General features: G+C 50.4%; 1 protein-coding gene and 1 long non-coding RNA gene across 2 annotated transcripts; both read right to left on the reverse strand.

Annotated features, from left to right (window-relative positions):
* Positions 1 to 1,052: 1,052 nt before the first annotated feature.
* On the reverse strand, positions 1,053 to 1,692 carry LOC120710851. The gene is made up of 3 exons (XR_005690028.1): positions 1,650 to 1,692; positions 1,426 to 1,570; positions 1,053 to 1,337 (listed from the first exon to the last, which is right to left on the reverse strand). It is a non-coding gene; the product is annotated as an uncharacterized LOC120710851 (long non-coding RNA).
* A 17,289-nt stretch (positions 1,693 to 18,981) lies between these two features.
* On the reverse strand, positions 18,982 to 19,683 carry LOC120710343. Its single transcript, XM_039995969.1, has one exon. The coding sequence runs from the start codon at positions 19,681 to 19,683 to the stop codon at positions 18,982 to 18,984; it is 702 nt and encodes a 233-aa protein (XP_039851903.1).
* Between the last annotated feature and the right edge of the window lie 201 nt (positions 19,684 to 19,884).

Consider the following 19,884-nt stretch of genomic DNA (forward strand, 5'->3'; position numbering starts at 1 on the left):
TTCTCGCATTTGAAGAACCTCTTGCCAAAGTCGTCCCTCAAAACCCTTGATTTCATTAGTTTGCACAAGGATCCGCAAAAACACATAGGCACCTGGACTCCTTGGGGGACTGTTTCTGTCACCTTACTCCATGAAATGTAGGTGGATCCTGAGGATGCCATGGTGTTGAGCCCTGGCAATCACAAGTGAGCAATCAGATTGCTAATATACTATATCAACGCTAATCATTATCAGTAACTACAACTAAATGTACTACTAATCACTCCTAATAATAATTAAACTGATTGCTAAAATATTGTTTCAACAAAATACTTTCTACAATTTTCTAAGATTTTCTAAAAAAATTTAATATTATCTTCCAATTTTTAAGACTTTATAATACTTCTCTAACAATTTTCTAGTACTTTCTAATACATAATCTAACACTAAATGTACTGTATCAACACTAATTATTACAAGTAATTGCACCTAAATGTACCACTAATCACTCCTAACAATAATTAAATTGATTGCTAATCTACTGTTTCAACAAAAATAATTACAACATAATCTATTTCTAAAGCGTAGAAGAATTTTGGTTACCTGCAGTCGCCGGCTCGAAAATCCGGCAGGTCCTGGCCGCCCGGCAGCGGGGCGGCCGGGGTATATTCCTGCAAATTTCCAAATCGAAAATATTTTTTTTGTAAAAAACGAAAATAAAAAATAAAAAACCGGTCGCGACGCACGCCTCCTCCTCTTTCTCACCAGGCCCCAGCTCAGCCCAACCCGAGGATGCTTCTGTTTGGGCTACGGCCTCTTCTGGATGCAGATCTTATACCTAGGCCTCCTATGTGGTCGAAACCAACCAAACGAATCTGTCTGTATATATAATAGACGAAACCTGATACAGGAATCTGTTTAGATCATGAAAATTTTTGGACAAAATTCACTGTAGTAATTTCACTTTCTTTATGAGGATCGTTGTAAGATTCAGTGTAAACGTTAAGAAGTTTATGTAATATATATTCTCGATTTCTCAAAAAAAAAGTGAGAGAGCAGAGCACACCACACCGTACCATTACTCCTCATACTAATCCATTCGTCGTATCTATATTGATGTTCTCGAATTTTAACAGGTCTCAAGTAAGTCTGAATTCTGATCACATTCAACCCAACAGATATCAATCAATTCATGGAGAATTTTAATAAATCGCCAAAACTCTTCAAAACAGTCAGTCTTCCTTGTAGGGCTCATCAAGAACCGCATTGTAGCATGTCGGGCTGCAGGGATATTCACAATCTATTTCCTTCACCTCCCTCCGATCAAAGAACCAATCTCCCACCGCTTCAGCGGCCGTCTGTTCACCACATTTCAGATTCAGATACGACGCCACAAGCATCACAAAACGGCCACGTGCGTCTACAACAAAATAGAGATGGGCTTACCCTGTTGTTGATTCTAGCAGCTGATGGGGAGTGCCAAGTAATAGCTTTCATCGACTGACAGTGTATAAAGCACGAGTCGATGAACATACCCAGTCTCTTCTATTCTTGAATTCATTTATAGCATCAAGCAGTGCTTCCCTAAAACCTGAAATTTCATATCATCAGTATACCAACTTCCATGATGCAAGCTTTACCCAGAATAACCACATAAATTCCATTACAACCTTGGAGAATTTCCAGCTGTTTTGAGCTACCCTAGAATAGGAAATTCCAATACTACCCTTGACTAACACCCCCTCTCAAATGCAACGTGAATGCAATATCGTTGCATTTGGAGAGTTGACACTAAGCATTAGGCTCAACAAAAATGATACATCCAAAGTCCAAAATCAAAGATGTCATCAAAGTGTGCAAGGTATTGCCTTCACAACCGTACTTCAGCAAATACCACGAGTCTTCACAAATCACAAACTAGTACTTCGACTCTTCAACATGAACCTTGCTTTGGAGACTTTGAATTTGATGAGATTAGTGAGATGTGTCAAATGAAGCCAAAATGAAGGAATGAAGATATCACTGCTGCAAGACGGCAAGTAGAAGGACATGTTGATGACTACAAATAAACAGCCATTGATCATGTGTGGAGCAAAAACAGCCCCAAACGGGACGAAGAGGGCAAAGTTTGTTAGTAGCTCAATCCTTACTCTCAATGAGCTGAGAGGATGACAGTGAACTTGGGGCAATTTTTTTGTTTTCTCTTATTCACAAACTCAAAGCCATGCCATTCCAAGAGGGGCTGGGGATACATTTTATAGCTGCTGGGCAGCAGCAAGCATATGCTAAACTCTAGTCTAAGATGCTAGACGTGCTGCACATGGACCATGCAAGGGCCTGAACTGCAGCACACAAGGATGCTAGTCAAAAGAATAAAGCTAGATGCTGTCCTTGAAGGGGCAGCAAGACTGTCCTAGATGCTGTCCTAGGTGGAGACCCACAAAGACCGAGAGTACACAGACTTATCCATCATTCTCCCCCTAAGTCTTGTGAGTCGACTTATCCATCCCGGTCTGGAAGGCGCAGTTCGAGGCCGGCTCTCAGATTCTGGGCCACCCCGACCGCGCCTTGGAGCTCCATAGAACGACGGATTTCTAGATCGGCCAGGTAGGTGGCTCCCTTCCCGGAATCGTTTGTATTTGGCCTTGATTTTGTTCATTTCATTCACGCTCTTCCACTTGCAGCAGCTGAGGGACATTTCGCACAAAAAGAGCGTCGAGCTGACCTGGCTGTACTCCCAAATGCGCTGGCTTGGGCAGCACAATGCCGACTTGGTGCTCAAGAACATCAACGTCAACACCAAGATGGCAGATCTGGGAGCGCGTTAGCGGGCGCTAGAGGAAGAGCTGGCGCGGACCGCCAGCGAGCGCGACATCCAGAGGACCGCGGCAGAGCAGAAGTGTAGAGAATTGGGAAACACCACACACCCAAAGGAGGGGGGGTGACCTCTATTATATATTGCCATATGGCTTGGAGTACAAGTAAACTCAATACAAGGAAATACAACAATATATCTCTAATACCCGCCCGTAGTCGTAGGCGGAGCTAAACGAAGACCAAGACTAGTCCTAAAATCAGTGTACAACTGGACAGAAAGTCCTTTAGTCATGATGTCAGCATACTGATGAGAAGACGGGACATGCAAGACCCAAATCTCTCCCAAAGCCACCTTCTCGCGAACAAAATGAATATCAATCTCTATGTGCTTTGTGCGACGATGATGGACGGGATTAGAAGTCATATATACAGCACTAACATTGTCGCAATAAACAACGGTAGCCTTGGCGAGGGGAACATGAAGCTCCTGAAGCAACTGTCGGAGCCAACAACACTCAGCAACAACGTGTGCCACTGCCCGGTACTCAGCCTCAGCATTGGAACGAGAAACTGTAGTCTGGCGTTTAGAAGACCAAGACACCAGATTATCTCCAAGATATACACAGTAGCCTAAGGTGGATCGTCGGGAATCAGGACATCCAGCCCAATCAGCATCAGAATATGTGGTGAGTGTGTCGACAGAGCCAACTCCCAAAGAAAGACCAGCGTCCAGAGTGCCCTTGACATAACGTAAAATCTGCTTGACGAGTGCAAGATGTGGTTCCCTCGGATCATGCATAAACAAGCAGACTTGCCGAATCAGGACGAGTCAAAGTGAGATACTGCAGTGCACCAACAATACTCCTGTACTCTGAAGGATTCGCAACCGGAGGACCATCTGTAGCAGACAGCTTGGACTTGCTATCAACTGGCGTCAAGGTAGAGTGACACTCGCTCATACCGGCGCGTTGTAGCAGATCCGAGGCGTACTATCGCTGGGACAAGAATAAACCCTCTGAAGTACGGGTGACAGAAATCCCCAGAAAGTGATGTAGATCACCCAGATCAGTCATAGCAAACTCTGCATGAAGGCGACCAATAACGGAGAGAAGCAAATCTGTCGACGAAGCAGTGAGAACAATGTCATCGACATAGAGAAGCAGGTAAGCAGTGCTGGCGCCATCCTTGTAAACAAACAAGGAAGTGTCGGAGACTGACGGAACAAACCCCAACTGACGAATATATGTAGCGAATCACTGGTACCATGCCCGAGGAGCCTGCTTCAACCCATAAAGCGACTTCTGCAGAAGACAAACATAATCTGGATGTGAAGGATCAGCAAAACCAGGAGGCTGCTGGCAGTACACTGTCTCATCTTGATGTCCATGCAGAAAGGCATTCTTCACATCGAGTTGACGAATAGGCCAATGACGAGATACAGCAAGGCTAAGAACAGTACGAATGGTGGCAGGCTTGACCACAGGACTGAAAGTCTCATCATATCTATGCCATGCTGCTGAGAAAATCCACGGACAACCCATCTAGCTTTATGACGTGCAAGAGAACCATCTGAATGAAATTTATGCTTGAAAATCCACTTGCCAGTAACCACATTAGCTCCAGGAGGCCGAGGAACAAGGCGCCAAGTACCATTATCAACCAGAGCCTGAAACTCATCTGCCATAGCTGCTCGCCAATTAGGATCCGCAAGTGCACTGCGGTAATTGGCCGGAACGGGAGAAGCAACAACATGATCAGCAGACAAATTCTTGTAACTAACTGGCTGAATTGTACCAGACTGGAGTCGAGTAATGCGGCGAAGGACCGGTGGTGGAGGAGAACCACTCATCGGACGTTGGGGAGGCTGAAGTGGAGGAAGCTCTCTAGGAGGAGCTTCTGAAGACCGCGCCGGAAGAGGGCCTAGGTAGTGGCCCTGCAGCTGCGGTAGAGGGAGCTCGCGAAGAGGGCGACCAGGCTGCGAAGAGGGCACCGTAGCAGCAGCTGGTTGGCGGCTGTACACTTGACCGAAGCGTCCAGGAACAGATGTAGTAGTAGGAGCAGCAGCTGGTCGGCGAGTGTAGACTTGACCGAAGCGCCCGCTAGGTACAGCTCCACCAAGAGGCGCTCCAGGAGCAGGAACAGCAGCACCAGGCGCTCCAGGCATCCCAGAAGAAGCACCAGCAGGCGCACCAGAAGCAGCACCAGGCGCTCCAGGAGCGCGCAGGTGGATCAGCTGCTATTGCTGGCGCAGAAGAAGACGCCGAAGGACCGGACGGGGGCACGAAACCACACCCGCCCGGAGAAGAAGACGCTGAGGGCCCTAGTTGGGGTTGAACACCGCTCCCACCAGGTGCCGAGCATGGTTGCTCAACGTCTATGGAAGACGAAGCAGCCGTAGGAGAGCCACCAGCTGCATGATTAGTAAACAAAGGTACAATATCCAAGTCGCGACCGAGTAAGAAATCAAAGGAGCTGGTGGTGGGTGGATGAGTCTCACGAGCGAAAGGAAAGGTGGACTCATCAAACACAATGTGTCTAGATATAATGATGCGACGCGTTGTAAGATCAAAACAGCGATAACCCTTATGATCAGGCGGATATCCCAAAAAGACACATGCGGTCAAGCGTGGAGCGATCTTGAGTGAAGAGGTGGCCTGTATGTTAGGATAACACAAGCAACCAAAGACACACAAATGATCATAAGAGGGATAAGCATTATATAGGCGAAAATAGGGAATCGCGTTACTAATGGAGGAGGAGGGGCGACGGTTAAGCAGATAGGTGGCTGCTGCTAGCGCCTCAGCCCAATATTTGGGCGGCATAGAGGCATGGATGGGGAGGGTTCGCACTGAATTGTTAAGAGTTCGAAGGATGCGTTCGGCCTTGCCATTCTATGGAGAGGTGTAAGGGCATGAGAGGTGAAAGATAACACCATTTGCGCGCAGGGTGGTGTGCATGGCGTGGTTAACAAACTCAGTCCCATTATCGGCTTGAAAGCACTTAACGGGAAGGCCGAACTGAGTGCGAGCATGTAACACCCGGTTTATAAAAGATCATAAACCGAGCAATCATATACGTGCCAGGATCAAGTCACACGTATATACAACAGAATGAACAGTGTATCATAGCACATATCACGTAAAAAGATATAATAAAGCGAATACGAATGTTATTTATTACATTAATGACAAAGGTGTCTGATACAGTGGAAGCGAAGTACAAATACGATAAAAGCTCTCTGAAGCTGAAGCAGGGCGCCACAGGGACGTCGACTGGGAGACGAACACCTAGAAGTCCTCGTAGTCCTGGTAGCGCTGGATGAACTCCCTCGTGTCGGCAGGAACTGAGCAGCAGTAGCGTAGCCAGGAGGAAAAAGTAGAGAAGAGGCAAGAGTGAGTACACAACTTGTACTCAACAAGTATAACACAAACTATGAGGCTCTAAGGTTGGCTGACTGACTGCATTAGCTTTTAAGTCTTGGCAAAATTTTATTAAAGCTAATTACTACAAGTTGATGAATTACCATTAACCCAGTTACATAGTAATTAATCAAGATTAAACATGTCACTACTGAGAACCAAACCGAAACCAAGCCACCAAGGTAACCCCGAGAGGCACCTCCCTCGTCGGAAGGAGACAACCCTACTAATCAAAAGGAGGATCTGGGCCGCTCATAACCGTGGGCACGGCTAGTATACCAGTTTTACACTCTGCAGAGGTTGCACATCTTTACCCACAAGTCGTGAGCTACGCTAGAGGTTCATCACACTTCCTTAGGTGAGATGACTAGCGACTCACTACGAGGCCTTTACAAAGAATCTCGTTGGTAGGGAGTAACCGCGAGGGTGGATCGGCGACTATGGAGCAGGTCTAGTGGGCGTCAAGACACGAAGCACAGACGAGGCCACTCAGCACGAGGGCCATAGAAGCTTACCGCCCCTGCCCCGCAGGTAAGTTACTCCAAACCAAAAAGATCTAATTATTACGCCAAGTCTATCCCATTCTAGCCTTGTGGTAGCGCTGTTGTCCCAGGTTGTCGCTCTATGAACCGGTCCTTATAGAGAGTGGCCAACCAAGCACTAAGCACCGTGCTGGCCCCCTAAACCATGTTTCTACAAAAACCATCTTTTAACGAGACGTGAGCCACCCAAGCACGAAGCACAGAGGGCCACTCTCAGAATTAAGTTCAAGTAAACCATTAATCAAATTAATTAAAAAGGACCAGAGTGTGTTATAGCGCGGCACCTAGCACAACTAACCAAAATGCAACCCAAGGTAATATATAAAGGATAAATGTGGCTAGGAAATCCTTATAGGCATACAGTATTAAATGCAGTATGAAAATGTATTTAAAAGTGATAGGTTGTTCATGTTATACTTGCCTTCCTCGTACTGCTCTGGCTGCTGCTCAAAGTGCTCGGAAGACGGCTGCTCCTGGTACTGGTACTGGGGCTCCTCAGATGGATCAACGTCTACTCACGAACACATGGCCAAAACAATGCACAATAATAAGCATACAAGCAAACACTAACAAAAACTAAGAAACAGTACAACAATACATAAAAACAGTAAGAAAAACTAAGCTAAAACTATTCTACGCGTTACAACGATCGCGTGGACATAAAGAACGCTTAAAACGGAGCTAAAACGCGTAATCTAGGCTAAAAACAAGTTCTAGGGGCTTATTTGTAAGAAAAATAGGGTTCCAGGGACTTTTCTGCTAAAACCGAGGGCCTAAACGTAATTAAACTAAAGCTTCAGGGTCTAACTCGTAAAAAGAACGAACCTGGACGGCGGGTCCTATTTTAAAGAAGCTCAGGGGGTAAAACGCTAAAAACAGGACCTCTGCGTAAATACTTTTGAACAAGCCTGGACTGCGGGTTGATTTGGCAAAAGATGAGGGTCTCTTTAGAAAAACGTGCAAGGCGAACCGGTATGTTTGATTTCCAGCCGCAGGATTTGGATCTGGCGGTCTAGATCTAATGGATCCTAGATCTAATCGTGCGCGTTGATTCTGGATCTGGCGGCTCAGGGTGAAAGGGCGAGCGGGCGGCGGTGGGACTCGCCGGCGACGGGGCTCCCGCGGCGGAGGGCTCGCCGGAGATGCCCAAACCGGCGCTCCGGGGGTCAATCCGACCCGGGCTTGGGTCGGGGAGCATGCCCGCGGAACGTGTAGTCCACCTGGACACTAAGGTGGGCACGAGGGAGGTCTGAGTGGGGAGAGCGATGGCGGCGGCGGCTGTGCGCGGTGGCGCTCGCCGGCGGTGGTGCGTTCCGGCTCTGATGCGGCCTACAACCTAAGACAACAAGTGCAAAAAGGAAGCGGGGCTACGCTTGTGCTCACCGAGGGCTTGGATCAAACCGGGATGGCACGCAGGGGGGGGTCGACGGTGTGAAACGGCGGCGAGGTCGGCTCGGTGCTTCGCGGAGGTGGACGTCGAGGTGTGCTCCGGCGTCCTGGTGTCCTCGGATGGGCTCGTGAAGACCCTGCGATGGCGAGAAGGGGGTCAGTAGGCACGAAGCGGCAACGGCGGCATGGGATTGCAGCGGCGGTCGAGCTCACCGGCGGCACTGCACAGGAGAAATTCCCGTGCTGCAGGGCCTGGGAGTCGCGAGCAAGGGCTCGGCGAGCTTCGGGGCGTCGATGTGGGGCTAATGCGGGGGTTTGCGGGGGCCGTGGTGCAGCGGGGAGGTGTGCTCGCGGCGGAGCAGAGGCACGGCGGCACGGCGGGGCAAGGCGCGCGGCTAGGGTTGGTGGCGCTGGTGGATAGGAGAGGGCAAGGGTGCGGCGCGGGTGGTTAAAAGGGGCAGGGCCGAGGATCTCGGGATCCGGGCTCGGGAAGGGAGGCTGCGGGGATCACGGCGAGGTCAGCGGCTTCGGTTGCGCGAGCGCGTCGCGGGGAAGACGAGTCTAGCAGGCGGGGCCCACGGATCAGCGGCGGAGCGCACTGCGGGCGGGCTGTGCGGGCGACGCGAGGGCGCGCTGACGTGCGGGCCCAGGCGGTCAGACGGAGCGAGGCGGGCGAGCTGGGCTCGAGCGCGGGCGAGCTGGGCTCGAGCGCGGGCGAGAAGCGCTGGCGCGAGTGTGGGCCACGGGGACAGGTTGGGCCGAAGGCTGGGCCGCGCGTGAGTGAGGGTGTTGGGCCGCGGGGTCAGGCTGGTCGGCCCAAGCGCGGGAAAGGGAGGAGGGGTTGGGTTGGGCCCGTTTGTTGGGTCCTTGGGCCGGGTTAGTGTGGGGTTTGGGTTTGAACTTTGGTTCTCTATTTCTAACTCAAACAAAGTTTGAATTCAAATAAAAATTTGAATTCAAACCACACTCAAACAATTAAAGTTATGCACCAGCATGAATGCAACACAAAAATTTAAACCTATGATAAATTTTAATTACTTTGTGAGACAAAAATAAATTAAATGCAAGGCTAAACACATTAAACCTTAGAAATTTAAATAAAACCAATTAAATTTATTAATAAATGCTGGAATTTTAATTAGGGTGTTACAGACCCTACCCCCTTAAAGAAATCTCATCCCCGAGATTTAGCTGGGCTGGTTAGCAAAGAGATCTGGATATGTCTTCTTCAACTCATCTTCTCGCTCCCATGTAGCCTCAGCTTCACTGTGATGACTCCACTGAACTCTGCACATCTTGATGCACTTGTTCCGAGTAACCCTTTCTGATGTCTCCAGAATCTTCACCGGATGCTCAGTATAAGTCAGATCTTCCTGCACATCAACTCCATCCAGGGGTGCCTGCTCCTCGGGTACTCGCAGACACCTCTTCAGCTGAGATATATGGAAGACATCATGAACTCCCGAGAGGCTGAGAGGTAACTCCAGGCGATAAGCAACTTCGCCTTTCCGCTCTAGCACCTTGAATGGCCCCACATACCGAGGTGCTAACTTCCCCTTGACATTGAACCTGCGGATTCCTCTCATCGGAGACACCTTCAGATACACATAATCACCAACACTGAAAGTCAGGTCCCTCCGTTTGCCATCAGCATAACTCTTCTGTCTGCTCTGTGCAATCCTCAGATTCTCTCGCACAGCCTGAACCATCTGCTCTGCATCATCTATGATCTCAGGGCCAAAGAGCTGCTTCTCACCAATCTGATCCCAATAGAGAGGAGTCCTGCACTTTCTGCCATACAATACCTCGAAGGGGGACTTCTTCAGACTAGCCTGATAGCTGTTATTATATGAGAACTCAACATAAGACAGGCACTTATCCCAACTAGTGTCGTACTGAATAGCACAAGCTCTCAGCATATCCTCCAACACTTGGTTGGTTCTCTCTGTCTGCCCATCTGTCTGAGGGTGATAAGCCGTACTGAAACGCAGTTTCGTATCCAAAGAATCATGAAGCTGCTCCCAGAACCGAGAAGTGAACTGAGACCCTCTGTCGGATATGATCTTCTTGGGCACACCATGTAAGCAGACAATCCGAGAGATGTACAACTCTGCCAGTCTAGCACCGGAGTAAGTAGTGTTCACCGGAATGAAGTGGGCAACCTTCGTCAATCGATCCACTACTACCCAAATGGAGTTGTACCCTTTCTGAGTACGAGGCAATCCAACAATGAAGTCCATAGTGATTTCCTCCCATTTCCACTCTGGAATCTTCAAAGGCTGTAACAGACCTACTGGCCTCTGGTGCTCAGCCTTGACACGCTGACAGGTGTCACAAATAGCCACGTACTCTGCCACTGAACGCTTCATCTCATACCACCAGAAACGTTCCTTCAGATCATAATACATCTTCGTGCTGCCCGGATGAATAGAGTATGCTGTATCATGGGCCTCACTCAGAATCAACTTCCGAAGATCATGCACATCAGGCACGCAGATCCGGTTCTTGTACCACAAAGTACCCTGATCATCCTCTCTGAAATGAGGAGCCTTGCCCTTCTTGAGCAACTCACGAATCTCCTGCAGCTTCTCATCATCTTTCTGATGCTGCCGGATCTCTGACTCTAGAGTCGGTACCGCCTCAAATGCTGCACTGGGAGTATGATGCAAGAAGCCCAGACTCAACTGCTCGAACTCCTCACATAACTCTGGAGGCATCTGGAAAGCCACGGCCATGTTGACATAACTTCTTCTGCTCAGAGCGTCTGCTACAACATTGGCCTTGCCCGGATGATAGTGAATCTCCAGGTCATAATCCTTGACTAACTCTAGCCATCTTCTCTGCCGCATGTTCAGCTCATTCTGCGTGAAAATGTACTTGAGGCTCTTGTGATCAGTGTAGATATCACACCGCTGTCCATACAAGTAATGCCTCCAAATCTTCAGAGCATGTACAACTGCGGCTAACTCAAGATCATGAGTAGGATAATTCAGCTCATGCCGACGTAACTGCCGTGACGCATAAGCTATCACTCTGCCCTCCTGCATCAGAACACACCCAAGACCATCCTTCGAAGCATCACAATACACCGTGAACCTCTTCGTCTGGTCTGGCAGAGTCAGGACTGGCGCCGTAGTCAACCTCTTCTTCAGCTCATCAAAGGCCATCTGACGCTCATCAGTCCATACAAAAGCCACATTCTTCTCCAGCAAAGAAGTCAAAGGCTTCGCGATCTTGGAGAAATTCTCAATGAACCTCCGATAATATCCAGCTAAGCCCAAGAATGACCTGACTTCCTTTATTGTCTGCGGTGTCTCCCACTCTAGCACATCCTTCACCTTGCTCGGATCAATAGCAATGCCTCCCTGAGAGATAACATGACCGAGGAATGGAACCTCATCAATCCAGAACTCGCACTTGCTGAACTTGGCATACAGCTGATGCTCTCTCAATCTCTGCAACACGAGTCTCAGATGCTCCTCATGCTCTTCTTCTGTCTTGGAGAAGATCAGAATATCATCAATGAAAATCACCACGAAGACATCCAGATAATCCATGAAGACCATGTTCATCAGATGCATGAAGAAAGCCGGGGCATTAGTCAAGCCGAAGGACATGACCGTATACTCATATAGCCCGTACTTGCAGGTGAATGCCGTCTTCGGAATATCCCCAGGACGGATCCTCAGCTGAAAATATCCCGAACGAAGATCAATCTTCGAGAAAATACGAGCACCTCGAAGCAAATCAAAGAGATCCTCAATACGGGGCAGTGGATGCTTGTTCTTGATAGTGACTGCATTCAGCTCCCGATAATCCACACACATCCTCTTCGAGCCATCCTTCTTATCTACCAGCAATAATGGAAAAGCCCAAGGAGAGAAGCTGCGACGGATATAGCCCTTGGCTAGCAACTCATCAATAGTTTTCTTGACTTCTTCATGCTCTATAGGTGCCATACGGTAGGGCCGCTTTGCAATAGGAGCTGTGTCAGGCAAGAGATCAATACAAAACTCAATGGCGCGTTCAGGCGGCATACCTGGTAGATCATCCGGAAAGACATCCGGGAATTCAGACACCACGCGAATACCATCCGTGGGTCTAGCCTCCATCTGATGAAGAAATCCAGAAGGCTCTGAAGCACTGACTGTCACCTCTTGGCCATCAGATGCCGATAAGTGAACTGTCCGCTGAGCACAATCAATACGGACTCCCCATCTGGTAAGGGTCTCCATGCCCAGAATCACATCTATCCCCGAGGAGTCAATAACTATCAAGCCAGTGCGGAACTATACCCCCTTTATGACAATACTAACTCTGGAGCATATAGAACATGTACGAATCTGACCCCCAGGTGAGGTAACTACCATAGCTGTCCTCATACAAGAAACCGGTATACCATGCTGCTCGGCAAATGACTTGGAAATGAAAGAATGAGTAGCACCGGTATCGAAAAGCACTGTAGCGGGGTGAGAGTTGACCATGAACGTACCAATAACCACGTTAGGAGCCTCGGCCGCTGACTCGGCCGTTATGTGGTTCACCCTGCCCTGTGCTGGCGCCCTGGGCTGAGCTGGGCAACCCTGCTGTCCCGCCTGCGCCTTCCGGGGGCAAGTGTTGGCGTAGTGCCCTGGCTGGCCGCAGTGAAAGCAGGTGCGAGGAGGTCCCTGAGCCTGCTGTCCGGTAGGAGCTGCCGGACGTGGAGCCTGCGGTGCCGGTGGAGCAGCACGAGCCGGAGGTGCCGGTAACCTCTGGCCCTGCCCCTCCTGCTGCTGCTGTCGAGGCGGGTACTGCTGTGGTGGCCTCTGCTGTGGTGGCCTCTGCTGGTACTGCTGAGGAGGCCGGTACTGCTGCTGGTACTGCTGAGGCTGCTGGAGGCGTGGACGAGTGTTGCTGCCGGAAGCAACGGGGACAATCTTCCTCTTCTTGTCCTCCATCTCCAAGTGCTTGCGCTCAGTGTTGAGCGCGCTGTCAACCAGATGGTTGAAGTCGTCGAAGCGGAGGTTGAGCAGCGCGTACTAGAGGTAGTCCTCAAGGCCCTCCATGAAGTGCTCCTGCTTCTTGCGGTCATCCGCAACATCGGCAGGGGCGTAGCGAGCCAGCTGAAGAAAACGATCACGATACTCCGTGACCGACATAGTTCCCTGAAGTGACAAAGACGGATAGATATCGAAAGATTAACTCAAGATTCATAAGGATAGAACAAGGGGCATTAGCTCAAAAGAAACCGCTGAATGATTATATTTAAGGTTACCTGCTTCAGTGCAAGGAACTCCTTCTGCTTCATCTTCATAACGCCCGCGGGGACGTTGTGGCTGCGGAAGCGCTCCCTGAACTGGAGCCAAGTGAGAGCCTCGTGGTCGTGAACTGGGTGGGACTCCCACCAGTCCAAAGCTGCCCGTCGTAGCTGTCCTGCTGCGTACAAGACGCGCTCACGATCATCGCACTGGGCGATGTCCAGCTGACGCTCCACTGCACGGAGCCAGTCGTCAGCCTGAAGAGGGTCGGACGTGTGAGAAAATGTCGGCGGGTGACCCCTCAGGAACTCAGCACACCTGTCGCGAGGCTGCGGCGGTGGAGGAGGCGGAGGCTGAGTGTGAGCATGCTGAAGAGCCTGAATCGGGTTGTTCAGGGTAGCCATCATCTGCATCTGGAGCTGGAAGTACTGCTCCGGAGTCAAAGGCGGAGGCATCGGGATCCCGGTCCCCTGAGTGTTCTGACCCTGGTTGTTCTGCCCCTGCTGGTCAGGACCACGCCTGGTGTTCACCATCTGATTTTGGACAAAAGATTTCACGAGTAAGGATATTGCAGGAATAAATTCAGATGGATATGATAACTCTTTGCGGAAAAAGACTCAGACATGATAAAGTAGACAGGATAGAGTGGACTGTTTTACCCCCAACGATCTAACTCATTTTATTACTTAGTTAACTTTAACACCTGAGTGATTTTCTTTAAACAAATTTAAGCTACTAAGCTATGCAATCATTCAAAAATCCAAATCAAACATGTAGCATAATAACAAGCAGACAATTATCACGACTTAGCCGAGTTTAACATACGACTCGACTAACACAACGCGTCGCAGAGCGTGCTATCGTAGTATTATAAAAGGGTCACCTAGCTTACTCATGGTGGTCAGATGATTGATTCAGGCCAAAATCTACGAAAACTATTCTTCAGAGAGAGAAATCAAGGCAAGACGGGTAAAAATCATAGAAGTCAAGGGGTATAATAGTAAAATAGTTTCAGCAGGCAAGGATTGGTGAGAAGAAGTCCTAAAACTCGACCAGTTCTATCTAGGCTTCGTCCTACAGTCGATACGGCTCTGATACCACTCTGTAACACCCGGTTTATAAAAGAACATAAACCGAGCAATCATATACGTGCCAGGATCAAGTCACACGTATATACAACAGAATGAACAGTGTATCATAGCACATATCACATAAAAAGATATAATAAAGCGAATACGAATGTTATTTATTACATTAATGACAAAGGTGTCTGATACAGCGGAAGCGAAGTACAAATACGATAAATGCTCTCTGAAGCTGAAGCAGGGCGCCACAGGGACGTCGACTGGGAGACGAACACCTAGAAGTCCTCGTAGTCCTGGTAGCGCTGGACGAACTCCCTCGTGTCGGCAGGAACTGAGCAGCAGTAGCATAGCCAGGAGGAAAAAGTAGAGAAGAGGCAAGAGTGAGTACACAACTTGTACTCAACAAGTATAACACAAACTATGAGGCTCTAAGGTTGGCTGACTGACTGCATTAGCTTTTAAGTCTTGGCAAAATTTTATTAAAGCTAATTACTACAAGTTGATGAATTACCATTAACCCAGTTACATAGTAATTAATCAAGATTAAACATGTCACTACTGAGAACCAAACCGAAACCAAGCCACCAAGGTAACCCCGAGAGGCACCTCCCTCGTCGGAAGGAGACAACCCTACTAATCAAAAGGAGGATCTGGGCCGCTCATAACCGTGGGCACGGCTAGTATACCAGTTTTACACTCTGCAGAGGTTGCACATCTTTACCCACAAGTCGTGAGCTACGCTAGAGGTTCATCACACTTCCTTAGGTGAGATGACTAGCGACTCACTACGAGGCCTTTACAAAGAATCTCGTTGGTAGGGAGTAACCGCGAGGGTGGATCGGCGACTATGGAGCAGGTCTAGTGGGCGTCAAGACACGAAGCACAGACGAGGCCACTCAGCATGAGGGTCATAGAAGCTTACCGCCCGTGCCCCGCAGGTAAGTTACTCCAAACCAAAAAGATCTAATTATTACGCCAAGTCTATCCCATTCTAGCCTTGTGGTAGCGCTGTTGTCCCAGGTTGTCGCTCTATGAACCGGTCCTTATGGAGAGTGGCCAACCAAGCACTAAGCACCGTGCTGGCCCCCTAAACCATGTTTCTACAAAAACCATCTTTTAACGAGACGTGAGCCACCCAAGCACGAAGCACAGAGGGCCACTCTCAGAATTAAGTTCAAGTAAACCATTAATCAAATTAATTAAAAAGGACCAGAGTGTGTTATAGCGCGGCACCTAGCACAACTAACCAAAATGCAACCCAAGGTAATATATAAAGGATAAATGTGGCTAGGAAATCCTTATAGGCATACAGTATTAAATGCAGTATGAAAATATATTTAAAAGTGATAGGTTGTTCATGTTATACTTGCCATCCTCGTACTACTCTGGCTGCTGCTCAAAGTGCTCGGAAGACGGCTGCTCCTGGTACTGGTACTGGGGCTCCTCAGATGGATCAACGTCTACTCACGAACACATGGCCAAAACAATGCACAATAATAAGCATACAAGCAAACACTAACAAAAACTAAGAAACAGTACATCAATACATAAAAACAGCAAGAAAAACTAAGCTAAAACTATTCTACGCGTTACAACGATCGCGTGGACATAAAGAACGCTTAAAACGGAGCTAAAACGCGTAATCTAGGCTAAAAACAAGTTCTAGGGGCTTATTTGTAAGAAAAACAGGGTTCCAGGGACTTTTCTGCTAAAACCGAGGGCCTAAACGTAATTAAACTAAAGCTTCAGGGTCTAACTCGTAAAAAGAATGAACCTGGACGGCGGGTCCTATTTTAAAGAAGCTCAGGGGGTAAAACGCTAAAAACAGGACCTCTGCGTAAATACTTTTGAATAAGCCTGGACTGCGGGTTGATTTGGCAAAAGATGAGGGTCTCTTTAGAAAAACGTGCAAGGCGAACCGGTATGTTTGATTTCCAGCCGCAGGATTTGGATCTGGCGGTCTAGATCTAATGGATCCTAGATCTAATCGTGCGCATTGATTCTGGATCTAGCGGCTCAGGGTGAAAGGGCGAGCGGGCGGCGGCGGGACTCACCGGCGACGGGGCTCCCGCGGCGGAGGGCTCGACGGAGACGCCCAAACTGGCGCTCCGGGGGTCAATCCGACCCGGGCTTGGGTCGGGGAGCATGCCCGCGGAACGTGTAGTCCACCTGGACACTAAGGTGGGCACGGGGGAGGTCTGAGTGGGGAGAGCGATGGCGGCGGCGGCTGTGCGCGGTGGCGCTCGCCGGCGGTGGTGCGTTCCGGCTCTGATGCGGCCTACAACCTAAGACAACAAGTGCAAAAAGGAAGCGGGGCTGCGCTTGTGCTCACCGAGGGCTTGGATCAAACCGGGATGGCACGCAGGGGGGGTCGACGGTGTGAAACGGCGGCGAGGTCGGCTCGGTGCTTCGCGGAGGTGGACGTCGAGGTGTGCTCCGGCGTCCTGGTGTCCTCGGATGGGCTCGTGAAGACCCTGCGATGGCGAGAAGGGGTCAGTAGGCACGGAGCGGCAACGGCGGCATGGGATTGCAGCGGCGGTCGAGCTCACCGGCGGCACTGCACAGGAGAAATTCCCGTGCTGCAGGGCCTGGGAGTCGCGAGCAAGGGCTCGGCGAGCTTCGGGGCGTCGATGTGGGGCTAATGCGGGGGTTTGCGGGGGCCGTGGTGCAGCGGGGAGGTGTGCTCGCGGCGGAGCAGAGGCACGGCGGCACGGCGGGGCAAGGCGCGCGGCTAGGGTTGGTGGCGCTGGTGGATAGGAGAGGGCAAGGATGCGGCGCGGGTGGTTAAAAGGGGCAGGGCCGAGGATCTCGAGATCCGGGCTCGGGAAGGGAGGCTGCGGGGATCACGGCGAGGTCAGCGGCTTCGGTTGCGCGAGCGCGTCGCGGGGAAGACGAGTCTGGCAGGCGGGGCCCACGGATCAGCGGCGGAGCGCACTGCGGGCGGGCTGTGCGGGCGATGCGAGGGCGCGCTGACGTGCGGGCCCAGGCGGTCAGACGGAGCGAGGCGGGCGAGCTGGGCTCGAGCGCGGGCGAGAAGCGCTGGCGCGAGCGTGGGCCGCGGGGACAGGCTGGGCCGAAGGCTGGGCCGCGCGTGAGTGAGGGGGTTGGGCCGCGGGGTCAGGCTGGTCGGCCCAAGCGCGGGAAAGGGAGGAGGGGTTGGGTTGGACCCGTTTGTTGGGTCCTTGGGCCGGGTTAGTGTGGGGTTTGGGTTTGAACTTTGGTTCTCTATTTCTAACTCAAACAAAGTTTGAATTCAAATAAAAATTTGAATTCAAACCACACTCAAACAATTAAAGTTATGCACCAGCATGAATGCAACACAAAATTTAAACCTATGATAAATTTTAATTACTTTGTGAGACAAAAATAAATTAAATGCAAGGCTAAACACATTAAACCTTAGAAATTTAAATAAAACCAATTAAATTTATTAATAAATGCTGGAATTTAAATTAGGGTGTTACAGAGCATAAGCAATAAAATCAACGATATGCTGATGTACATCGGATTTGTGCTTAAGGGGGAACGTCCAACAATAGTGCGAAAAATCATCCAACAAAACCAAGTAGTAGGAACAACCAGAAATACTAGCAACCGGCGAGGTCCAGACATCACAGTGAACTATCTCAAAAGGTGAAGTAGTTTGAGAAGTAGAAGTAGCAAACGGAAGACGCGCGTGCTTGCCAAGCTGACATGCATGACAAAGCGAGCGATCTACTTTATTACATGAAACTAAATTGTTCTGTTTTAAAGTAGCTAAGACTGCTGGACCAGGATGACCAAGGCGACGATGCCACAAGGATGAAGAGGCGGCAAGCATGGCTTTTGCGGCTGCGGGGGCGACTGATGGTATGGTGTAGAGGTCGCCTGTACTATCGCAGCGAAGGATCACTCGTCCCGTCTGGATGTCCTTAATAGAAAAACCAGAGGCGTCAAATTCAATGGAACAATGATTATCGCGAGTGAATTGGCGAACATAAAGTAAGTTGCGAATAATGGATGGAACGATAAGCACGTTGTTTAGAATGAATCTAGACATATTTGTGGCTAGAACGGAAGAACCTTGGGACGTGACAGGGATATGTGCACCATTGCCTACGGTAATCGAAGAGGAAGCAGCTGGGAGGCGAGAGAGAAGTATACCTTCCGAGGAGTGCATGTGAGTAGAAGCTCCAGTATCCATCACCCATGTATTGCCTTCGAGCGCCATCTGTTGGAGGGCAGCGATCAGGCCAGCCTGATCCCACGAAGGGGACTGAGTTGGCGCCTGAGGTGAGGTGATCACCGCGTGAGCCTGAGGAGGGGCGCCCAGAATACCTTGACCGCCACGCTGGAATTGTGCACCATTGCTGCTACCTTGCGCACCCTGGAAAGCAGCCCATGGGTTGATGCAGTTCCAAGGACCGCTAGGGTTAGGTGTGTGAGGCGACTGCTGCTGCTGGCCGCCGTTGGAGCGTCTGCCCCTCCTGCGATGCTGCTGCTGCTGACTGCCCTACTGAGGTGGGCGCTGCTACTACTGCTGAGGAGGGCGCTGCTGCTGCTGCGTGACGGAGGTCGAAGATGATGCAGATTGGCAGGAGGGGCCGCATCCAGCTGAGGAGGAGGCGATCATGGCGGAGGAGGCAGCCTCCTTTGACTGATTTGCTAGGCGGAGCTCCTGGAGGGCAAGCCGGTCTACAACCCTGGAGAAGGTCATGGTTGCGTCTCCTGCGATGATCTCTCCAGTGGTGCTGTAACGAGAATCAGCCCCAGCGAGAAGGGCGAGAACCATCTCAGAATCGGCAACAGGCTTGTCGACATCGCGAAGAGCATCAGCGGCCTTGTTGAGGGCTTGGGCATACTCGTGGACAGACATATCCCCTTGAGTTATTGCGTGGAACGCATGACTCAAGAAGATGGCACGAGGAGCTTTGTTCGTCTGGAAGTGGTTGGAGATGGCGACCCAAAGGTCCCGTGCTATCTGGTTGGCGGCCATGGTGAAGTCGAGGACATCCTCAGTGACGGAGCCATAGAGCCAGCTACGGACGACACAGTCGGCCACGTTCCATGCATCAGTGCGCGGATCAGGGGGAGGGGCGCTGTTGATGTGGCTGAGGAGGCCGAACTTGCCGCACATGGCCTCGAAGAAGCTGCTCCACTTGGTGTAATTGGAGGAGCGGAGTTCCAGCTTGATCGGGACGTGCGCCTGGACGGAGACGGCGGCGTACGCAGCCATGGGGATCGGCGGCGGCTGGGTGTCATCGACAAAGAGGGAGGAGATGCCGTGAGGAGAGAGTCACCGTCGTCGAGGGTGTCACCGTTGTTGGTGACATAGGACATCAACAGATTGTTGCAGATGCAATCTGTTGATGCTGTTGCAGCCGACCAGGGAGGGCGCAGGGAGGAGGAGCGACCAGGGAGGTGGCGCAGGGAGGAG

This window comes from Panicum virgatum, chromosome 5K (assembly GCF_016808335.1).
Source record: "Panicum virgatum strain AP13 chromosome 5K, P.virgatum_v5, whole genome shotgun sequence".
NCBI classification, from domain to species: Eukaryota; Viridiplantae; Streptophyta; class Magnoliopsida; order Poales; family Poaceae; genus Panicum; species Panicum virgatum.